The 23,450-nt window shown below is 37.0% G+C and overlaps 1 protein-coding gene across 1 annotated transcript in view; it reads left to right on the top strand.

Moving 5' to 3' along the window:
• ECA3 (endoplasmic reticulum-type calcium-transporting ATPase 3) overlaps positions 1 to 20,721 on the top strand; it is a 203,697-nt gene extending 182,976 nt beyond the window's left edge. The window contains exons 33-34 of the mRNA XM_089998975.1: positions 14,445 to 14,493; positions 20,269 to 20,721. Of these exons, the coding sequence (XP_089855101.1) occupies positions 14,445 to 14,493; positions 20,269 to 20,336 (117 nt within the window). The 3' untranslated portion in view covers positions 20,337 to 20,721. The remainder of the gene's footprint in view (positions 1 to 14,444; positions 14,494 to 20,268) is intronic.
• The last annotated feature ends 2,729 nt before the right edge of the window (positions 20,722 to 23,450 follow it).

Here is a 23,450-nt window from a genome sequence, read left to right as displayed (position 1 = left end):
CTCTTTCACATGAGGTCCTTATTGCTCTTCCTGATGATTGTTCGGCAAAGGAACTGTGGGATATGTTAGTTCAAACATATTCACAAATTTCTGAGGCAAGAATTATGTTTCTTAAGCGAGAATTTCAAATGCTGAAGAAAGATTCCATGTCTATTATGGAATACCTGAATAAAATGAAAGGCATCACAGATCAGTTGGCGGTTATTGGGTGTCTTGTCAGTGAAAAAGATAAAGTACAACAAACCTTGAGTGGATTGGGGCCAGATTATCATGTTATGACGACAACCTTACTATGCTTACCAAAACTTCCAAAGTTTGAAGATCTTCGTGCAAAACTGTTGCAATATGAGATGAATCTGAAAGGTTCCTCTGAAGCCTTTCATGGGAATTCCGGAACACAAGATGTGCTGGCTATGGGAATGAGTTATGGTCGAGGTAGAGGAAGTTCTTTTCGAGGAAAAGGAGGACAAGGGAGAAATAACTATGGAGGTCGTGGCATACTTCCAACACCCAATGTTCAGGGACAAAGACCCATTCCCACCTGTTTCCTATGCAACAAGAAAGGGCACATTAAAGCGAACTGTTGGTTTAATCCTCAAAACAAAGGGAAAGCTCCACAAGCAGAGGCTAGAAAGGATGGAGAAGTAAAAGAGTTGTTGTTGGCAGCCTTGGCAGGATTGAATATGAAACAAAATGACAAAGAAACTTGGTATGTCGACTCTGGAGCAGCTACTCATGTTACAGGTGATGTAGGTAAACTCTTGACTCTTACACCTTATGTTGGAAAGAATAGCATTGTCACAGGAGATGGATCACATCATGCCATCTCACATACTGGAAATGCCATTATACACATGTCAAAGTCCTCTCTTAAACTTCCAAGTGTCATCCATGCTCCTAATATTCAAAAGAACATTGTTTCTGTCTCAAAGCTTGTTGATGATGCAAATGCTTCAGTTGAATTTACTCCCTCTTCTGTTTATGTCAAGGATCTTCGCACGAGGAGGACATTCGCTGAAGGAAAACGATGGGGCAACATGTACATCTTCCAAGAAGATCCTTCCTTCATTCATCCCAACTATTCATCCTTGAAGCCTCACCAAGTCTTTGATTCTGATTTTTTATTTAATGTTTCTGAAAGTAATAAGCCAAGACTTTGGCATAGTCGTCTTGGCCATTGTGGTCGCCATTTTATTGAAAAACTTGTCATGAATAATCTTATTCCTAAGTCCAGTCTGAGTTCAGAAGTCGTTGATACAAAATGTTCTAGCTGTCATCTATGTAAGAGTCATGTCTTACCTTTTGCTTCCATTAATAAAAGAGCTTCAAGGCCATTTGAGGTCATTTGTTCAGATGTCTGGGGGCCTGCTCCAATTACTTCTTTTTCTGGCAGTAAATACTATCTTATTTTCGTTGATAGTTATTCACGTTATACTTGGATATTCTTTATGAAGCACAAATCAGAAGTTTTTGGATTGTTCCAGAAATTCCACTCTTTCGTTCAAAATCATTTCTCTACCAACATTCTTAATTTCTAGTGTGATGGAGGAGGTGAATTCTCCTCGAGTGACTTTGTTAATTTTCTTCAACATAATGGGATAAAGAGAAGAGTGTCTTGCCCTCATACACCTCAACAAAATGGGATTGCTGAGAGGAAGCATCGACATATTGTTGAGACTGCAATGAGCATGATGCACGGGAGCAATCTCCCTACATCATTATGGACTGAGGCCTTCCACTCCACAGTTCATGTGATAAATCGCTTGCCCATGAATATCTTAGAAAATAAGTCACCATACTTCTCTCTTTTTGGCATACAACCTGATTATCATGAATTACGTGTGTTTGGGTCTGTTTGTTATGTGCACATTGATAGCTCACTCAGGCACAAGTTCCAAGATAAAGCTTTGAAATGCAGGTTTATAGGATATGCCGAAGATTACAAAGGGTACAGGTGTTATGATCCCTTGAGTAAGCGTGTCAAAATATCAAGGAATGTTATTTTCGATGAAATGAACTTTGCTGATCAGGATAATAATTCAACTATGGTGGAGACTGATAACTCAAGCTCCAGCATTGAGGTATACTACCCATGGTTAAATTCAGAACTCTTCTCCAATGGTACAGTAGAATGTCCAGAAAATTGTAGTCAGAATGAGCCACATGAGGATTCAGCCAATGAGACTCAAACGGAGGAAACTGTCACATATGACTTGGAGCCAACAAGGTATAAGGGAATTGTGTACACTCGGCGAGAGAAAGAGCCCTCATTCACTTCTTGTTCGAACACGGATATCAGAAGATCTTCACGGATTCGACATCCACTTGACAGGTGGGTAAGTTATACAAATTTTTCAATGGATTTTCAGTTATTCTTGACATCCATAAGTAAAGAGGATGAGCCTCTTATGTTCTATCAAGCTGCGAGCTCTAGAAGATGGGTAGAAGCAATGAATGAAGAAATGGAGGCCTTACATGAATGTGGCACATGGGAGATTGTGCCTAGACCACTGAACAAAAATGTAGTTGGGTCAAAATGGGTGTACAAGATAAAATATAAACCAGATGGGAGCATCGAAAGGTACAAGGCTCGACTGGTAGCCAAGGGATTCACACAAGAGGAAGGCCAAGACTTTGATGAAACTTTTAGTCCTGTTGTCAAGATGGGGACTATTCGTATTGTGTTGAGTCTAGCCATTAAACATGGATGGACATTGAGCCAGCTGGATGTGAAAAATGCTTTTCTGCACGGGGATTTAAAAGAAGAGGTCTACATGGAACAACCCACTGGATATGCAGAACGAGACGCCAAAAAAATATGTATGCAAATTAAAGAGAGCACTCTATGGTTTGATACAAGCTTCTCGTTCCTGGTTCGACAGTTTTTCTCTAGAAATACAACGGCATGGCTTTTCTAGGTCTTTTCTGGATCACTCATTATTCATTCACAATGAACAAGGAGTTACTACTCTTCTGTTGATATATGTAGATGATATCATCATCACAGGGAATTGTAAAAGCCACATTGAGCAGGTGAAGAAGTTATTAAATCAGAGATTTAAGATGAAAGATTTGGGAGAGCTGCGATATTTTCTTGGGGTAGAAGTTGATAACAAGAATGATACACTTACCCTTACTCAACACAAATATACGCTGGACATTCTCGGCAGAGCAGGCATGACAGATTGTAAGTCGTTAACAACTCCAAGTGTCATTCATCAGAAATTGAGTTCGCAAGAAGGGGATATATATGGAGATCCCACTAAGTATCGCAGTTTAGTTGGCATGTTGCAATACCTGACTTTTACTAGACCTGACATAGTATATTCGGTTAATCAGGTATCCCAGTTTATGCATGAACCTCATGTGTCACATATGGAGGCAGTCAAACGTATACTTCGCTACCTAAAAGGTACAGTGGGTGATGGGCTGGAATACAAAGGCAAGGAAGAATTAGATCCAGGTGGGGGCCATGAGATTATTACTTATGCTGATGCTGATTGGGCGGGGGATCCAGACGAACGACGATCAGTATCTGGTTATTGCAGCTTCATTGGGCCAAACTTGGTATCCTGGAGCAGTAGAAAACAAAAGGCGGTTGCTAGATCGAGCACTGAGGCCGAATACAGATAAATGGCCACTGCCACGGCCGAGGGTACATGGATAAGACATCTTCTGACTGAAATGGGAGAGCCGATTGTTCGATCACTGTTGCTATGTGACAATCAAAGTGCCATCAACATGTCATTCAATCCCATTCACCATAGTCGAGCAAAGCACATTGAATTAGATCAACATTTTATCAGGAAAAAGGTTGAAGACAAAGAGATTGAGCCCATGTATGTGTCAACAAAAGAACAAGTTGCTGATATCCTCACTAAAGGGTTAACAAAGGATAGATTTTGGTTTTTGAAGAACAAGTTGTTCATGGTCCAACACCATGCACAACTTGAGGGAGGCTGAAAAGAAGACATTATTATCTTCATTGTATGTCTGACCCGATCCATTTGTATAATAGATCAGGTCCAGATCCAGTTCATGTATTGTAAATTATTATTTTGTAAAAGGGTATTTTCGTACCCTAATGTTTACACTTTATGTTAAATAGAATGAGAGGGCAGTCACGATGGACTGAACCCTCCTTTCAGCTGGAAATCTCTCTCTCCCTCTCTTCTCTTCTCTCATCATAGATTAGAGTTTCATTCTTTCAGAAAGCACTCTCACTACACTTGAACAAAATACGCAAAAAGCGTAAAAATAATGAACATGCAATAATGCATGTATTTTATAGAAGGAGCAAATGCTTGAGACTCTCAAGCTTAAGAATTTACAAGGGGGAACACCCCTATTTATACAAAATGAAAGGAGTGCAAAGGTGGGCTCCCAAAGGAGTCATTGGGGAGCCCCCGACGACGCTATTGGGGAACCCCCAATGCACTTTATGAAGAATATGAAAAATAAAAAACAAAAAATAAAGAAATGTAAAAAAAACAAAAATAAATTACAACATATTCCAAAATGGAATATGCGCAAGATTACAAGAATACCCTTTTAGGGTAAGAAAATAAAAATATGAATAAATATATATATTTATATATGTAGAGATACGTATACATATAATATATTATATGTATATGTATCTCTAAGTATATAAGTATATATATTTATACTTACAACATGTTTTTGGAGATACATTTTAACAATAATCTATTCTTTTCTGCTTTGGTTTTGCGTCAAATATTTCTGAAACTGATTTGGGTTTGCATCAAATCAGTTTTCACGGCATTCTTATTTCCTCTTTTCTGTAACAGCAGATCTGTGCATATCGGATTTGTTCATCCGATCTGTGTATCAGATCTGCCATTTCAGTCTTTCCCAAATCTGTGCATCACATCTGACGTCTGGTTATATTCTCTCTTTTCATTTGTAACAACAGATCTGAGTATGAATAGATCTGATTCTTTTTTAAATATATGTCATCAGTCTTGTCAATCGGCTACTTGCTATAATCAGATCTGAAGTCTGTTTTTTTTTTCCAGATCTGTTTCTCGGTTTCATCTGTGTATACAACTTTGTAGACTTGTCACTCATTTGTATTTATTCTTGTTGTGTGTAATTTCACATAATTTTTTTTCATAGTTTTCACTCCATTGATGAAATCAGATTAGATCTGTGTATCAGATTTGACATTTCACATTCACGTTGAATACTCAGCTCTCTCCTAGTTAAAAAAAAAAGTCTTGTTTTGTTGCCTCGTGATCTGTGAAAATTTTACATACTGATTGCACACGCCAATCTTATTTTTCTGTTCTAAGTCATGGATTCTTCTTCTCAATCATTTTTCTCATCCAATTTTCTTGGCCAACTTATTTCTGAAAAACTTACCAATTCAAATTTCCTGATCTGGAAAAGATAAATTCTTCCATTCATTAAAAGTCAAGGTCTTTCTGGACATCTAAATGGATCAATTCCAGCCCCTCCAGAATTTATCATACAAGAAACTAAGGATGTAAATGAGGCTGATTTTATACAACAAATACCATATCTCCAATACGAGCATTGGATGAAGCTATAGTTGCTTTTATCATCTCTACTATCTCTCAAGAGGTATTGGTGGAAATTCCAGATGAGTGTTCAGCAAAAGAATTGTGGGACAGGCTAGTGAAGACCTACTCTCAGATATCAGAGGCTAGAATTTCCTTCCTTCAGCGTGAATTTCAACTCCTTACTAAGAGTTCCTTGTCTGTCATGGAGTACTTGAACAAGGTTAAGAGCATCAGTGATCAACTAGCTGTTGTAGGGTATGAAGTGACAGATAAAGACAGTCAGGCAAACCTTGAATGGATTGGGGCCGAAATTTCATGTTCTTCCGACCTTACTGCTATGTCTACTCGACTTACCGTCATTTGAGGACTTGCAAGTAAAACTACTTCAATATGAGATGACTTTGAAGGGGATATCACATGAGACTGGTGGACATGTTTTTGCTACTGGCATTTCTTTTGGTCAGGGACGTGGGGTGGGGATAGTAATTCTGGTGGTGGCAGAAGTTGAGGTACTCCAGGGGGGCGTGAGTTGCTGCCTACCCCGAATGTTACACCTATTTGCAATGTGAAAAACGTACCCACATGTTACCTCTGTAACAAGCGAGGTCACATCAAAGCCAATTGGTGGCACAATCCACAGAACAAAGGAAAGTTCCAAAAGGGTGAGAGCTCGTCAGGACGAAAGAAGAACTCTTCAAAGTTTGGTGGAGATGTGAAAGAGCTTCTATTGGCCACATGTTCTGAACTTGATCTGAAGCGCGATGATAAAGGAGTGTGGTATATTGATTCAGGGGCACCTACTCATGTCACAGGTAATGCAGGTAAATTCTCTACTTTAACTCCCTATTTTGGAAAAAGTAACATAGTCACTGGAGATGGGTCACACCATCCCATCACTCACATTGGAAATGTTTCTGTTCCCTTGCCTAATTTTTCGCTTCATCTTTCAAATGTCGTTCATGCCCAAGATATCAAGAAAAATATCGTTTTTGTTTCTAAGCTTGTTGATCATATCAATTCTTCTATTGAATTTACTCCGTCTTTTGTTTATGTCAAGGATCTACAAATGAAGGAGACGTTCCCTAAAGGGGAACGCTGTGGAAATATGTATGTCTTCCAGGAGGATTCTTCTACTTGTGTCCGACCTACCTTGAAGTCATCTCCTCAGTCTATGTCGTCAAAGAGTATTCATGTGTTTAGTTTGAAACCTTCAAATAAATGTAATAAGCCTAATTTTTGGCATTCACGTCTCGGTCATTGTAGTCGAGTCTTTGTTGAACGACTGGTATCTAATGGGCTTATTCTTGAATCTAGCTTGAATCCTAGATCAGATGATAAAATATGTTCTAGTTGTCAACTGTGTAAGAGTCATGTTATTCCTTTCCATTCAATAAATGAGAGAGCTTCAAGGCCTTTTGAAATCGTTTGTTCTGATGTGTGGGGGCTAGCCCCCGATTCTTCTAATTCTGACAACAGATATTATGTTATTTTTGTCGATAATTTCTCTTGTTTCACTTGGATATATTTCATGAAGAATAAATCGAAAGTCTTCCCTATTTTCTGTCGTTTTCATGTGTTTATTAAAACTCATTTTTCTTGTAATATTTTACATTTCCAATGTGATGGTGGGGGGAATACTCCTCTAGGGAATTTATCAATTACCTCCAAGATAGTGGAATAAACCGTAGAGTATCTTGCCCGCATACGCCTCAACAAAATGAGGTTGCAGAACGGAAACACCGTCACATTATAAAGAGCGCTATGAGCATGATGCACAAAATTCATGTTCTCATAGGATTATGGACAGAGGCTTTTCATTCTACTGTTCACATTATTAATGACCTGCCCATGAAGATTTTAGAAAATAAATCACCTTATTTCGTTTTATTTGGGAAGTATCCTAATTATGATGAACTAAAAACTTTTGGTTGCATGTGTTATGTTCACATTGACTCTTCTCTGCGAAACAAATTTCAGGCTAAGGCATCAAAGTGCAGATTTGTTGAATATGAAAATCATCATAAAGGGTACAAATGTTATGATCCTGACAGCAGGCGAATCAAGATATCTAAAAATGTAGTTTTTGATGAAAATAATTTTGGAGATGGAGAATATGTTTCTGCCCAAACCAATATGAATGCGTTCTTTTATGATCCATGGCTCAATGCAGAGCTATTTTCTGATACAAATAATGAGTGTTCTTCCTCCTGTGCTCAAGGGAGAACCTGTCAAGATGGAAACAGTGGAATGCAGGAACTTGAAATAGACAATCCTCTAGAGATTAATAAGTTTACTGGGCAAGTTTATAGGAGAAGAGAGGAGGGCTCCCTTTTGACTCCGAATGATACTGAACAAGAAGCACTTACCTCTCATTCGCCCAATGACACCACTTTTCCAGTTTCTACTACAGTGGCACTTCCGATCAGACGATCAAAAAGAGTCTGGCATCCTATTGAAAGGTGGGTTAGTTATGAGAATTTCACCATGGATTTTCAACTATTTTTGTCACAGATTGAGAAAGAGACTGAGCCTAGGCATTTTCATCAAGCTCTTAACTCCAAAAGATGGATTCAAGCCATGAATGAAGAGATAAAAGCTTTGTATCAATGTCAAACGTGAACAGTTGTTCCTCGACCTTCAGATAAGAATGTTGTTGGGTCGTGATGGGTTTACAAGATCAAATACAAACCGGATGGGAGTGTTGAGTGATACAAAGCTCGCCTCGTAGCAAAGGGATTCACGCAAGAATTAGGACAGGATTATGATGAAACCTTTAGTCCAGTCGTGAAAATAGGCACAATTCACATTGTTCTTTCATTGACAGTAGAATATGGTTGGAGAATAAGTCAGCTAGATGTGAATAATGCTTTTCTTCATGGAGACTTAAAAGAAGAAGTATACATGGAGCAACCGCCAGGATATAGAGAAGGGGATTCAAAGAAGTATGTCTACAAATTAAATCGAGCACTCTATGGCCTGAAGCAAGCGTCTCGATCTTGGTTTAAAAGTTTTTCCCTAGAAATTCAAAGACATGGTTTTTATCGATCGCAATTGGATCATTCTCTTTTTATTCTTCGAGGTAAGGAGTTTACTACCTTCTTGTTGATATAATTATTACAGGAAGTAGTGAGAACCATGTTCAAGAGACTAAAGATCTTCTGAGTCAGAGATTCAAAATGAAGGACCTTGGAGTCCTTCGATACTTTCTTGGAGTAGAGGTGGATAATCAAGAACATAAGCTTATTTTGACCCAGCATAAATACACCCTGGATCTGTTAGAAAAGGCTGAAATAAAGGGTTGCAAACCACTTGCTACTCCTAGTGTGCTTAATCATAAATTAAGTACATAGGATGGAGACTTGTATCATGATGCCACCAAATATCAGAGTCTAGTGGGGATGCTTCAGTATCTTACATTTACCAGGCCTGACATCACATATTCAGTCAATCAAGTCTCTCAATTCATGCATGAGCCAAGGATGGGACACATGGATGCAGTAAAAAGGATACTGAGATACCTGAAGAGTACTGTTGGAGATGGACTTTTGTACATCAAAAGCAGATCCATAAATATTGCTCATGATATCATTGCTTACTCAGATGCAGACTGGGCCGAAGACCCTGATGATCGAAAGTCTGTTTCAGGTTATAGTGTTTTCATTGGTACTAATCCTGTTTTCTGGAGTAGTAAAAAACAGAAGGCAGTGGCTAGATCTAGTTTGGAAGCCGAATACAGGGCAATGACTGCTGCTACGACAGAAGTAATATGGATTAGACATTTGTTAACAGAGTTAAAAGAGCCGATTGCTAATTGCATTCTCCTTTGTGACAACCAAAGTGATATTCAAATATCTCTTAATCCTATTCATCACAGCAAGACTAAGTTCATTGAGATTGATCAACATTTTATCAGGCAGAAGATTGAAGATAAAGAGATTGAGCCTCATTATGTTAGAATAGAAGACCAGGTGGCTGATTTGTTCACTAAGGGGCTCAGAAAATGTTGTTTTTGGTTCTTAAAGAGCAAGTTGTCATGATTCAAAATCATGCACAACTTGAGGGGGACTATTAGACAGAGCAAATATCTGTGTTTGTATTTGTATTTGAGTTTGGAGCCAGATCCAATCTACATATGTATAACATGTCCAGCTTATATTGGACATACTTGTAAATACTTGTAACTTGTTAGGGTTACTTGTAAAAACCGTGTATTAGGTTATGTGTTTAATATTAAAAGGAAGAGGTCACGATTTTTCCTGTGTGAAAAAACGTGATTAGTTGCAGCCTCATTTCTCTTTCCTCTCTGAAGCTTCTTGATTATCGATTTTGGAGAAATCTAACATAACCACCTTTAGATATCATGGGAGATGGACCCCAAACATCCGAGTGCACCAATTCAAAAGGTCTTGTAGTAACGAAAGTTCTAGTTGGAAATGAAATAGACTTTATTTTTCCAAAAATGCAATCTTTGCAATTTATATCTTTTTCTTTACAAAATTTGTTTTAAAAAAGAAAAAGATAATTTTTGAGTAACTTGGATGTCCAAGTCTTTTATGCCAAGTTTCAATGCTTTTGTCTTGAAAATAAGTACAAAAAGAGTTTCTAGGAAGCGTTAAATGGTCCATATAGTAGAGATCTCCCTTCCTATGGCCTTGCCTAATCCGCTTCCCGAACTGGAGATCCTGCACAAAGCAACCATTAGATGAGAAAGATATTTCACATCCATGGTCGGCAATTTGGGAAACCAAAAAAAGGTTTAGGTTTAATTTTGGAACTACTCTTAATTTTGGAACAAAACAATTTTTAAGAAATTTTAGAATCTAGTGTTCCTATACCTTTAATTTTTAGAAAAGTTTCATCGATCGTAGAGACACAAGATATTTTTAAATTGGTGCATACATCGGTTAAAGCATTTTCATGAGGAGTCATGAAAAGATGCCCCAGAATCTAAGATCCAAGAATACGTACCGGGTGACGATGTAGAGGCAATGGCAGCACCTGATGTTGAGGAGGTAGCTTTGAGTATTTGTTGGAGAGATATGAATATTTGTCTTAGAGTTTCTTTGAGATCTCCGCTCTTGCTTTCATCTTCTTTTATGGTTGATTCTTCGACGGAAGCAACCTTAGGCTTGAAAGTTTCACTTAATTTTGGGCAAGCGGGCTTAATATGACCCGACTCATAGCAATGATGACAAACAATCATCTTTCTACATCCATTATAGTTTCCTTGTTTTCCAAAGTGTGGTGGTTTGTATGTTTTAACATTATTGCCGGATTTAGACACGACAAGAACTTCATCTACACTTTTACTCATGCCAAACTGAGTTTCTTCTTGAATAATTTCGACAATGGCATCTTCCAAAAGAGAAAGAGTGAAACTATGTAGAAGAGAGGACCTTGTTCAAATTCGGGATGAAGCCCAAATAGAAATTGAAATAATCTTTCTTGTTCCATTTGTTTTTGTCTAAGCTCTATATCTTTCATAGCCACTCATTTAGACTCCAAAATAGCCAACTCATCCCATGGAGGATTTAAAGCACTATAATAGTCTTGAATACTCAAATCCCCTTGCTTAGTAGTTCTTACTTTTTCTTGCAAGAAGTATGCCCTTGTAAGATCTTTTTGGTTATACATACCCTTCATAAAAAACCAAGCCTCGTTGGCTCTACAAAATTTGGCAATATTTGTACATACCTTGAGTTCTACGTTATTCATGAACCATACAAGAATCTTTGCATGGTTGCTCTCCCAATCCTCCACCTTTCTTTGGTGTTTTTCAATGGCCTTGAGGCGAGCATCTCCCTCAAGAGCCTTCTCTTGACTTCCATCTTGGTGAGCTTTAATTGAGGTTCCGGAATAGAACCCATTATATAACCCCAAAGTTTTTTTTTCTTTGAGGTTATTCTCCATTGCGAATGCTCACATCATGTAGTTCTATCCATTGAGATTGAAGGATAGGTCAATCTTTGATTCCATTGCGAATAAGATATGAGTGAAGGAGTGATGACACAACTTTAGCTTCAAAAATCATATAGCTTTGATACCATGTAACGAAGTATGCGAAAATGTATTAACAAGAATGCTTAATGCATTCACAAGGTCCAATAATGGACAAGTACTAACCCACAAGAGGGAATATAGAAATAGTCCACTAAGGGACAATACAAGAGGCCTTCAAAAGGCTACACATAAAAAAATATAAGAGCTTTATTGAATGAGAGCTTAAAAGCTTAAGGAATACAAGGGGGAGTGACCCCTAGGACTCAAAAGGAGCACCATTGGGGGCTCCCCATAGTCGTTGGGATCCCCCAACAGCTCTATGTGGGGCCCCTTTTGCGTGAAATAAAAAGCAAAAGAAAAAAAAATACAAAAATAAAATAAAATAAACTAGCCTAGATAATGAATAGTTGTTTTAAAAACAACTATGTAAAAAGATGAACATACCCCTATCGGGTATTATACACATATATATTATTTATATTATAAATATATATATATATATATGTGTGTGTATAAATACATGTATTTTAACAATAACAAGAGTGCCATATATATATATATATAGCCAACAACCTTCAAAGTGGATTGTCACTACGTTCAGGAAGAACACTTGAAGGGGGCACTTGATTTACCATATGTTCTGTTCAAAATTCAGATTTCGGGCTTTTTTTCCAAAGCAGTTCCTCTACCTCATTTTCTTTTTCTTACAAACTTTTGGTGATCTCACTGTAAGTTTGATGGAGAATATATATATATATATATATATATATATATATATATATATATATATATATATATATATATTTCTGTCTATAAACTGAAATACCCATCAGGGGTATTTCAGTAATTTCACATTGTAATAGGGATCAGCCTATAAAGCTGTCCCTTTCAAATATGACTGTTGGGGGCTAGCCCGACAGCTAGTTGGGCTTTCCCTACTCTCTCTTTTGCTTATAAATAAGGGTTTTTACCCTTGTATTTCTTAATTGTTTCATGTGAATAAACACACCTTATATTTTTATGTTATTCTCTTATGAGTTGTGATTGTGCATCTCTTTTATGAGATTGTAATTGGTCCATTAGAGACCCTCTTGTGTTTGTGCACTTGTGTAGCCCTTTGTTGGCATTGTGATTGTGCCTATCTTGTTTCATTACAATATCAAGCTAACTAGCATTGTCATCAAGCAACGTGAGATATTTAAATGGTTATGCTCTAACTTCCAAACTGTATTTATGTAACTCGAATTGTGTACATGTGTAATCATGTATATCAAGCCAATTTACCAAAATAAATCGATGGAAATGGAAAGGTTTATATATAGCTTTTGTTTATCTAGAGAATGTCATGGTGTAGCAGCCAATTAATCTGGTCAATATTGAGAAAAAGCATTTCATGCAGGTATGCCAAAATCACTGAAAACATGTATATCAGGGCTGGAACTAGTGTAAAATTTATGTGCATTGCCAGATAGTGCTAGGTTGCATTAAGGATCTACCCTGATCAGCTGCTTTTTTGTGTTAGGTACAGGTAAAGTGCTTCATCTTTAAAAAAGGTCTCATTGTAAATGTTCTTTGTATGTAAAACAATGCTCATAACCAGACCATGCAAGATGCTGATCAGAAGTTGGAATTATAGAGAAAAATCGTGTAACGTGAAAGTTTAAAATGTTTGTGATACCAAAGCACTATGTCAAAATGATATCGGTATGACTATGGCCCAACATAAGTGTCCAAAAATATTTTGAAAATTAGGATACAACAATGCTGATTTGTTTAAGATTTTATTCAATGAAATATTTTTTGATATTTGAATATATAAAAATGTATTGAATAGTATTAAAAAGTATTGTAATAATGCTCATATGTGTCATAGTGTGTCTGACTCATGTCACCCATGACACCCTTGAAATGGTGTGTGACTGTGACATGGCCAAATCCGAACATGTTTAGAGAGAAGGCTATTGCAAAAGAATGACTAATGTAGGAAATTTTGTAGTGACATGGTGCTATAAGTTTTTGGTACAAGAAGATGATGTGTTTGATAAGGACATTACTAGTTGGATTTGTGATGGATGAAGCAAATCAAACTCATGGTCTATTATGTGGCAAACATGTGTCAATTGAAGTCTGTCTAAGATCTGTAACACTGTGTGGTGCTGAGCATTGGGCAACAAGAAAATAATAAGAGAGTGATGCTTTACATTGTGTGAGAATAGACAACTTTAGTAATCAATATGGAGAAAACAAAGAATGAATACTTTTTGAAGAATTTGTGAATATCACATGCAGAAACAAAAAAAAAATCAAGGGATGTGATTTGAATTTGGTTAGCCATTTTACTTTGGGATCTAAACAGTAACCCATTAATTAGTAGTGATTAGGCTGAGGGAACTAGGTATATAGATAAACTGACACTTCTTGTGAGTACCACCAATGGGAAGTTTCATTTGACATGGTTTAGTCGTTTAGGTGGGTTACAGAAAGACCTAAATAATGGATTGATAAAAAGATGACAAATTTCAAGTTGTAGGAGCTATGGGGATGGGTAAACCAATGAGAACTTGGGTGGGGGCAATAATGCATACGTGAAAAGCTGTGGCAATTTTTACCCTTAAATTTGAATGAAATGGAGCAGTATGAGATTAACTCAATCATATGTGGATGGTAGATGTTTTTATGGTGATGATGATTATGTGTAACTTCCTCTCTCTGCAGTATTTTCCTCCAGTTTCTTACCACATTTATTTATTTGTGAATATGAATTTCATATGTTTCTTTTTAATGTCGTCATTATAGACCCAAAAGTTAAGAAGATTCGTGTAACTTTAATGTTTCTTCTTTCTCTTGCATAATTTATTTTGTAATACATTATTCTTAATAATATATGATGATTTGCAGGTTATCGTAATTGATGAAATACTCAAATTTTTCTCAAGAAATTTTAGAGGTAGTTTGCTCCTTCTCATAATGCTTGTGGTCCTTGTATTTAATTTCTTGTTTTCCAATCGATGATATAATCTATCTGACTTTGGTTGGTTCTTTTCAAATAATTGCTTATGTGTAAGTGTCTGAGTTGGTGTAAGAAAACTTTTACGTGTTATGGCTCTATATTTTTGTATTGACCAGATCGATAGGTGTCTCTTTTGGTTTTCCTTTTTCATTTGTTTTTTTTTTATTTAACTACTTTAATCTGACTAGTCACCTGCTATATTGATCAATAAAGGGCCTTTTGGCAGTTAAGAGAGCATTTTCTTAATTTCTTGGTAAAGCTTTGTGTCTGCAGATGCATCTTTACCAGTATATTCTTTTAGTTATCATTTTCTTTTCCTCTCAAGTATTATCTGTCATAAATATTCTCAAGTGTTATGGTTCTTTTCAAATATTCTTGCCTTGATGTGTTAATTACCTTTTCAAAATAGTTTCTTTCCCGTTTCAACTGTTATGGTTCTTTTCAAATATTCTTACCTTGATCTTCTTGATGTATTCTTTACTCAACCTGTAAGTCATTACTTAGGGCATGTTTGCAATGCCCTGTGATTCTTGGATCCTGTGATTGTAAATCACAATCGCCATACTTTCTTAAGTTTAGTGAAACATGAAAAAGTACAAGTGGTGATTGTGGTTGCCAGCTGTAATTGTTTTCCCCGGTTTTTGCCTTGAATCTTGTGAAAATTGGTTACAAGGTTGACCTTGTGACCGACAAGCACAGCTTCTACTTTCTCAAGCTTCTACTTTCTCACCTGTGACTAAAGCAAACAATGCTTATGTATCTGGATGGACTATGGAATTTTCATGATGTTCTAATCATCTAACTAAAGTAACTTTATCTCTTTTGCATGTCTATTTAGATTTTCATGATGAAAATGCATCCAATGGCTACTAGAGCTAGTGTGTTCTTAGGAAACTTAGTTTGTTACTCCATGTGTTCTTAAGAACCAAGCTTCCCTTTTTTATTTTGTATGTTTCTATTAAACTTGAAATCATGTAGCATTTGAATCCCTTGGATTTCAGATCTGAGGGATTGAATTTGACATGTGGCTCATGCCAAATATGAGCTATTCAAACACTGAACCGCAGGTCCCTATTTTTTGGGGATTTGAGAAACAAGGATTTCAAGTTCATGTATCTCTGTCCCAATCTGGGGGTTCGGACAGGAGGTACATGAATTTGAAATCCTTTTTTCTCAAATTTGAGATCTTAGTCATTCAAATGCACCCTTAAGCTTGTCCATTTCATTTGATTTTTGTGGGTCATAAAAACTTATATGAGGAAAATATAAGTGGGGATGTTCAAACTTCAAAGAGTGTTTGGTGATGACCCTTGGAAACTTGGGCTTGATATTCCCATTTTGTCACATAATTTTGGGCTTATAATTGGCTTAAAATGGATTATAGATTCAAGTTCTCTATTTCTATTTCTTTCTTTTTTTTCAATTAATCAATCAATCAAGTTGTCAGTTAGAAGTTAAGGGAGCTTAGGTCACCCATGGCAGTAGGCCACAATACAGATACACCCCTTCCTATTAAGGCTCGATCCTAGGAACCCAATCCAGTGAAGATCAGATCCATGCCGCTTGCTCTTTGTAGAAACACTAATTAAGTTTTGGGGTGGATTATGAGGGAATTGTTATAGAACATATATATGCACCCTCGGGATCTAAGCAACAAATTGAAAAGTAGCTTGCTCAAAGCTGATTGGCTGATGGACAAAGGAGAATAAAAATGTTTACTTTTGATCTTACTAGGCTGAATGTGGGAATACCCCAGCCCTAGGAACCGGGTTCTAGCCATCCATTTCCTTTTTATTTACTAGATAAAGAGCTAAGTGGCTCACATTTTTAGTTTTGATTATTGCCTACTTGCTTATTTATTGGCTCTCAAGAGTTGTACGCCTGTGTAGCACTTGCTCACTTTGAAGAAGAGAGAAATCTCACGTGGAATAGCCATCATTCTGCATTTGAAAACTTGGCTTGAGTCTCTAGTGTTGCTGTCAAAGAATAAACAAGGAAGTTTGTGTTGTGAGTTGCAACTTTGAGTTGTTATTAGTCCAATAGTACTACAAATGATTAGCATGGAGTCATCCTTTGAATGATGAAAGCAGCAACAAACAGGCTTAACCACTTGGTGGCTCTTAGGGTATGTTTTGTTGGATTCAAATGTGATTTAAAATCTCATGCAAATGGGAGGATTAATCTCATTTGCACAACTAACCAAATGTGTGATTTGAAATCTCATGCAAATGAGAGAATGAATCTCATTTGCACAGATAACCAAACATGTGATTTGGAATCTCATGCAAATAAGTAAAAGAATGTGATTTGAAAGCACATTTTAAGTGACTCTAATGTGATTCCAAATCACATGGTGGAATATATGATTTCAAATCATATGACTTCAAATTACATTTGATTCCATCTCACGTGATTTTAAAACACATATGATGCAACTAAACATACCCTTAGTATGCAAGCCTACCGTGCATAAACAAGCTTGAAGCAAGCATACCTAACTTATCAGACCTCCTTAGAAGAAGCTAGTTGCTAGAACGTAGGAGGAAGTGAAGTGAAGCAAAGCAGTAAGAGCACAAATACTGTGAATGACTTCTTTCTTAGTTTGGTCACATTCCACTTCACTCGCAAACTTGCTCACAAAGACAATCTCTCTCTCTCTCTCTCTCTCTCTCTCTCTCTCTCTCTCTCTCTCTCTCTCTCTCTCCAATATTTGTGCTGTTGAAGGCATAAAACTATTGAGTATAAATCACCATCTTTTCATGTTTTTTAGACCGTTTTGCAAATTGGACCTTATGGATGTGATCTACAAGGTTTTTTTTAGTAGAAAATGAGTTTTAAGTCATGTGATGTAACAAGTAAGCAGGTTTTTTAAGGCTTAAAAAATCAGTGGTTTACAATGCGCTACACTTTTTTATATTGAAATTGCATGATCCAAGGTTTGGTCCATAGCAAACAAACCATGCTGAACACATCCATTCGGTCAGATTGAGTCAATTAAGCTTAAACCTATGATTTCCATCTTAATAGTTCCATGCCTTCAATAGCACCAAATATTAACCATATATATATATATATATATATATATATATATATATATATATATATATATATATATATATAAGGGGTGTCAACGGGTCGAGTTTACCCGGACCAAACCCTATAGGGTCCGGGTATGGTGACAAATAAGAAGATCCGATTAAGACCCGGGTCTGGACCGGAAGGTCGGATTAATACATGGACCCGCCCGGGCTTGACCTGAGTTCCGATTAAGACCCAAAAATTTTTAATGTAAAAATAATAAAAAGTACTATTTTACCGGGTATGGTCCGGGTCTGGCCATGTTCTTCTTATTGGGTCCGGGTATGGTTTCTCTTATAGTAGACCCGATTAGAGACTCGGGTCTGGACCTGATACCATACCCAAAAATCTGGTCCAAGTCTGGTTCCACCTGAGTCCGAACCAAACCCGGCCCGATATATATACCCTCCCAAACCTCCCCAATGAAATTTTTTTGGTGTTTTTGTCAAAATTCTGACCGTATAGATGTGTTCAGCGTGATTGATTTACTATAAATCGACACTTGGATCATGAATTTTGGATAGAAAAAATGGTATTTGGAGCTTCAAAAATTTATGAAAATTGTACACCGTTGATTTTGATACTTATAAAAACCTGTCCATGCATCGGAATCAAATGCTCCAAAAAGTGATTCCTATAAAAACAAGCATATATCACATCTGTACAGTCGGAATTTTGAAAAAAACACCAAAAATCCAATAAAACTTCTATTGGGGAGGTTTGGGAGGGTTTTCCATTGGAGAGGTTTTCATTTCCCTATATATATATATATATATATATATATATATATATATATATATATATATATATATATATATATATATAGAGAGAGAGAGAGAGAGAGAGAGAGAGAGTTTGGTAAGGGGTTGGAGAGTTTAGTTAGGGGTTAAGAAATCCAGGTATGGCTTTTGGAGAGGCTTAGAACATTGGGGAGAGAGAGAGAGAGGAGCTTTGACTTTTTTAGAGGAATAAGTTCTACTAATTCGGCGGTAGGCCGTGTATCCTCTTGGTATGCATCTCTTGTAAACGATAAATCTCTTGATATAGTGGAAATTATGCTTTTGTTGCTGGCCTATGGACGTAGGCTTTAGGCGAAGCACATAAATAATGTGCCTCTTGTGGTTGCTTTTTGTCACTTTTACATTTGCCTTGTGGTTTGTGTATTTGATATCAATCCAATCACGGGACATAGAGTTGCGCCTATTTCCTAATAATAAGAACCTTCTACTTAAATTAAAGCAGAAAAACTTACAAAAATTATAGCTTTTTCAATGACTTCAATAATCATGAAATTTGTACATGAAATATTCTCTAGGGAAACCATCAAACCAATGACAGCAAAATCGTCTAAGATTTGAGTATCATCCCTAGGAGATATTTACCACCGTTTTATGCTTACCAGATAATCTCTAGCCTTGATACCATATTGAATTATGCACAAGATCACCAGAAGAAAGCAATAGATGGGAGGTTGCAGGCTTGATAATAGCATGCTTTCATGTAGCTTACAAGTTCCAATCTATGTCAGATGGACTCTTCTAACAGGGCACCGCACCCGCGTCGCACCCGCACCCATGTGGGTGCGACACTTGGACACAGCTTCCTTTGTGTCAGGTGAAGTCAAACACACTGAGGTCTATTTTTGTCCAAAGTAGATTCGGTTAACACTAACCAAGTCCAGTTATATCTATATTATGTATATAAATACATAAATGCACACACATACACGTAGTGTTAACTTAAAACTGTTCAAAATTATATATATACCCTCCCTGCACCCCCGCACCTAAGTTTTTTTAAAGTGCCGAATCGCTGCATCCGCATCCGCATCCGCATTCGCACCCGCACCTATGTGACATAGGTTCCAATACATAAAGAATAATCACTGAAGAACAAACAAGAGATAAATATACCCCCAATATAACCTAGACAGAAAATTGATGAAGATAGTCCTTATATGAACGTACATATATATTATCGAGGACCATCTCTGCAACTTATTTATCTCATTACTATTGGTTTATACATTATATCTGTAAATCATTAAGCACGTGGTGTTGACAATATCCAACAAATGTTTGACTGACCATGAAGTATCATGGTGTGTGCGTCCTGTATTATGTCCAGTATTGTGTCGTGTTGGCTCCACCATCTGAATTGTCCATGTGACAGATCTTGTCATGTCGTCTCTTCAATTTTGCATAAAATACATTGCTGAACAAACCCATATGATTGCAAAGGCTCAGTCTTGTCTACATTTTGCCAATACAAAACGTATGCTCATCATTATGGATGCTACCTCTTTAGCTATATAAAATGTTTTATCTTCACACACACACACACACACAAGATTGTATAAAAGCATATGCTATCTAAGAATGAAAGAGGAGCTAAAGAGCTCCCTTTATTCAATCTGCATATGCAATGGCTGCCAGCAGAACTATGGTGGCTTGTTTGTTGTGCACAAGGATTTGTTGACTACAAAAACTAAAAATAAACTACAATATGTAGCCTCTTCCTGTTCTATTTACTGCAAAAACTAATATCTTTTTAGGCAGTGATGCAATTAGAAAAATCTCATACATTGTCTTGTCAGTGACATCAACAACTCTTTCTTTCATTGATTTTGTGCAGGAAGAAGGTTCAACTTCCGATTTTGGAGACGTGACCTATTGCCGAAAAAAGAAATACATGAAAAATAAATGAAGAATTCTAAATTGAAGGTTGATCAATTTTATCAAAGGCTTCCAATTCCTTACAGATGAATATTTTGACAGTGCTTTAGGCTGCCTGCTATGCTGTAATCGACGTGGAGAGATGTTGGACACTGATCATAAAGGTGCTGCATCGCCCTAGAATCAAGGTGTATACTGTACAAGGTACAAATCTCTGGTCTTCCAATTGTGGTTCCATTGAGCGTTGGGGAAATGCCCCACAAATTTTTTGGTATAAGTTTTATGTTATCAGGTGGTTCCTGTTTGTTGTAACTTAAAGTTTGTTCGTAAGCTAAGTTGCATTAGTTGAGCTCTCAAAATTGTTCATTTCTTATGGGTGTTGGTTTATGAACACATTATCCTTCTGCTGCTATATGCAGTCTTTATTTTCCCTTTTTGTGTGAGTATATGAAAAGAAAGAAATTGAAAATTGCCATCATGAGTGATCTCATGCATTTGAAGGGCCAAGCTGAGCTTCCTGAAGGTTTTGTGAATGCCTGTTGCCAAGCATGATCCCTTCATAGCAATTGCTCTGCACTTCGCTCACAAGCTCCTTGGTCCTGCCATCTTCAACCACCTGAGCGCAGGAGCTCATTGGGGGTGGAGCGATAAAGTTGATGAATTTGTTTGTAGGGAAAATTAATTCGTTGGCTGAACTAGAAAAAATGCAGGTACGTGATGGAGTCCAGGTACGTGAACATTGAGTTGGGACACGTGGGTTTTTCTGCTTAGTATATCTCGCTTACTCTCTAGTGTGAGTTCAATTTTGTTGTGATTTCACGCCATTTCTTCCCCATTTATCCTGCATTGACCTCTCTAAGAGCTGCACCATATACCCATCGAAGGTTGGAACTGCCCCTTGAGTTAATCAAATTGATGCTTTAGCCCCTCGACTTTTAGCGAGCCTTGCATCTTGAAAGCATTGAGGCCAATAATTGCAGGCCTTTTATTCTTGGCAACTTTGAAATATGTACCCATGTTTTAGAGGAAATGAAAATTAGATTGCATGTGAATATATGGGCCTTTTTCGTAGTATATGCAGGGCGTTGCTAAGTGGCCATTATTTGTCAATGACATGTTTGTTTGGGATCTCATTGTCTTTAATTGCAAGTCTAAATGTTTCATTATTTACTATAAATTAAAAAATTGGGTGGAGTGGTACATTCCATGACCTGAATCTGTTGAAATATATTTATTCCTGTTATAGTTTCCAAACAAACCATTAGGCTTTCTGGTGCAATGTCGGACACCCTTAGGTCCATCCAAATTAGCCAGATCGTTTATTGGCTCCAATGGATTTAAATTCATCTAATTCAGCGTTAACACATGGTATGTGAAAATGAGTAATAGGCTTGTGGATAAATTTAAGCTGTTGACCTTCTTCTACCGTCACAAGACCACCTTGCGGCCAAGGTGAGAGAACTTGAAAGGGTGGTAAATTACAAACGGAAAATGATCTTTCTGTACGAGAAAAAAACGACACAATTTTCATATTGCCGTAAAATTTTTGAAATCCCCCCATTTCCAAATTCACAAATATCTGATTTTTTTAGAACCATTTTACCCTTTGCACGGACAAGCCTCTTGATGTTTGTGCTCGGTATGTCGGCTCTCTGGAAATATACGAATTTTCTTTCAAATGTGTTTTTGTTAAATGTTTGAATTTGTTCTTATATAAATGATTTTTTTCTTAAAAATGTGTTTTTTTTTATTTTTTCTTAAAAATGTGATTTTTCTATCAAATATGTAATTTTTTTAAATATTTGATATTCTTAAATATGTGATTTTCTTTTAAATATGCAACTTTTTCATAAATATGTGATTTTTCTATCAACTGTGGATTTTCTCCTAAATATCTCCCAAGGAAACCTCGTGAGGTTCACTTGATAATATGTGATTTTTTTTTAAATATGCGATATTCTTCTTAAATATGCATATTTTCTCTTAAATATGCCATTTGTTTTTCAAATATGCAAAAATTTTCTTAAATATTTAATTTTTTAGAAACAGGCTTCCCAAAACTTTTCCTTCTTTCGAAGAAGCCTGCTTTCGAAGCGAGTATAGGAGGAAACGAGTTTCCTCATGTGGCAAGAAGCTTCCGGTAACTATGGGTAAAATCCTTGAGGTTGCCACCTGCCACCTGTAGGATTCTAACTTGTGACGTTCCCCTACCAGATGAGTAGCACCTTTGTGGGCTTGTTTCTTTAAACTTCAGTCTTTAACCTCTGATTTCTCTTTTTAGTAGTCTTTCTTTCCCTCATGATTACTAACTTTTCACCTCATAGGATTCACTTATTAGGCTTAGATGCGTGGTTGATAAGTTCAACCACTCACTAAATATGAGAATCTTTCACGATGGGTTTTGTAGCTAATTCATGAGGTCCCATATGGTGGAAGAAACTGTCCATTTTGATATTCACTATTACTCTTTCTCGAACTCAAAGAGTAACAGTAACATGCAGGACTTGTGGGTGGCACTTGAGGAGAGAATCTGATATCATATTGATTCTTGGCATGAGATCTATTTATCAAAGCCGGCCAGGGTTCTTCTTATTCGCCATGTCTTAAACAGCCTTACTTTGCATCATATCGCCTTCTTCCACCTACCCAAAAAATTGAATCAAGAGTGAATTGGAATTTCACTAGCTTATGGGGTGGAAAAGCCCCTAGCAAGGTTCTCGTCAATTGGGAATGTGCTGTGCGTCTTATTCAGCGTGGTGGGCTGGGTATTAAACGTTTAGATTTGTTTAACATTGCACTTTTGTGTTGTTGGTGGTGGCATTTAGCGAATGGCGTCTTCCCTTGAGCTGATTTTTTGAAGGGTAAATATCGCTTAGTCGGGCTTCCCACTCAATGGAAACCAAATCATACTTGGAAGAAGGGTTCCCCGGTTTGGAAAGGTGTTGCTAAAACTTTCTAAGCCTTCTCGTCGTTCCATCATAGGACAGTGGGACTTGTAAATGCCTGCTCACATCCAATGGTGAATTCTCCGTTGCTTCATGCTAGATTGGCTTTCTAAGGGCACGTTTGGAAGAGAGAAAAACTCTCATAGGAAAAAAAGTTTTGCCTATGACAAGTTTTCCAAAAAAAAAATTGCTTGTT

The sequence above is a fragment of the Nuphar pumila genome, chromosome 3, assembly GCF_984573655.1.
Source record: "Nuphar pumila chromosome 3, dmNupPumi1.hap1.1, whole genome shotgun sequence".
NCBI lineage: Eukaryota > Viridiplantae > Streptophyta > Magnoliopsida > Nymphaeales > Nymphaeaceae > Nuphar > Nuphar pumila.
This window is presented reverse-complemented; position numbering and strand designations above follow the sequence as displayed.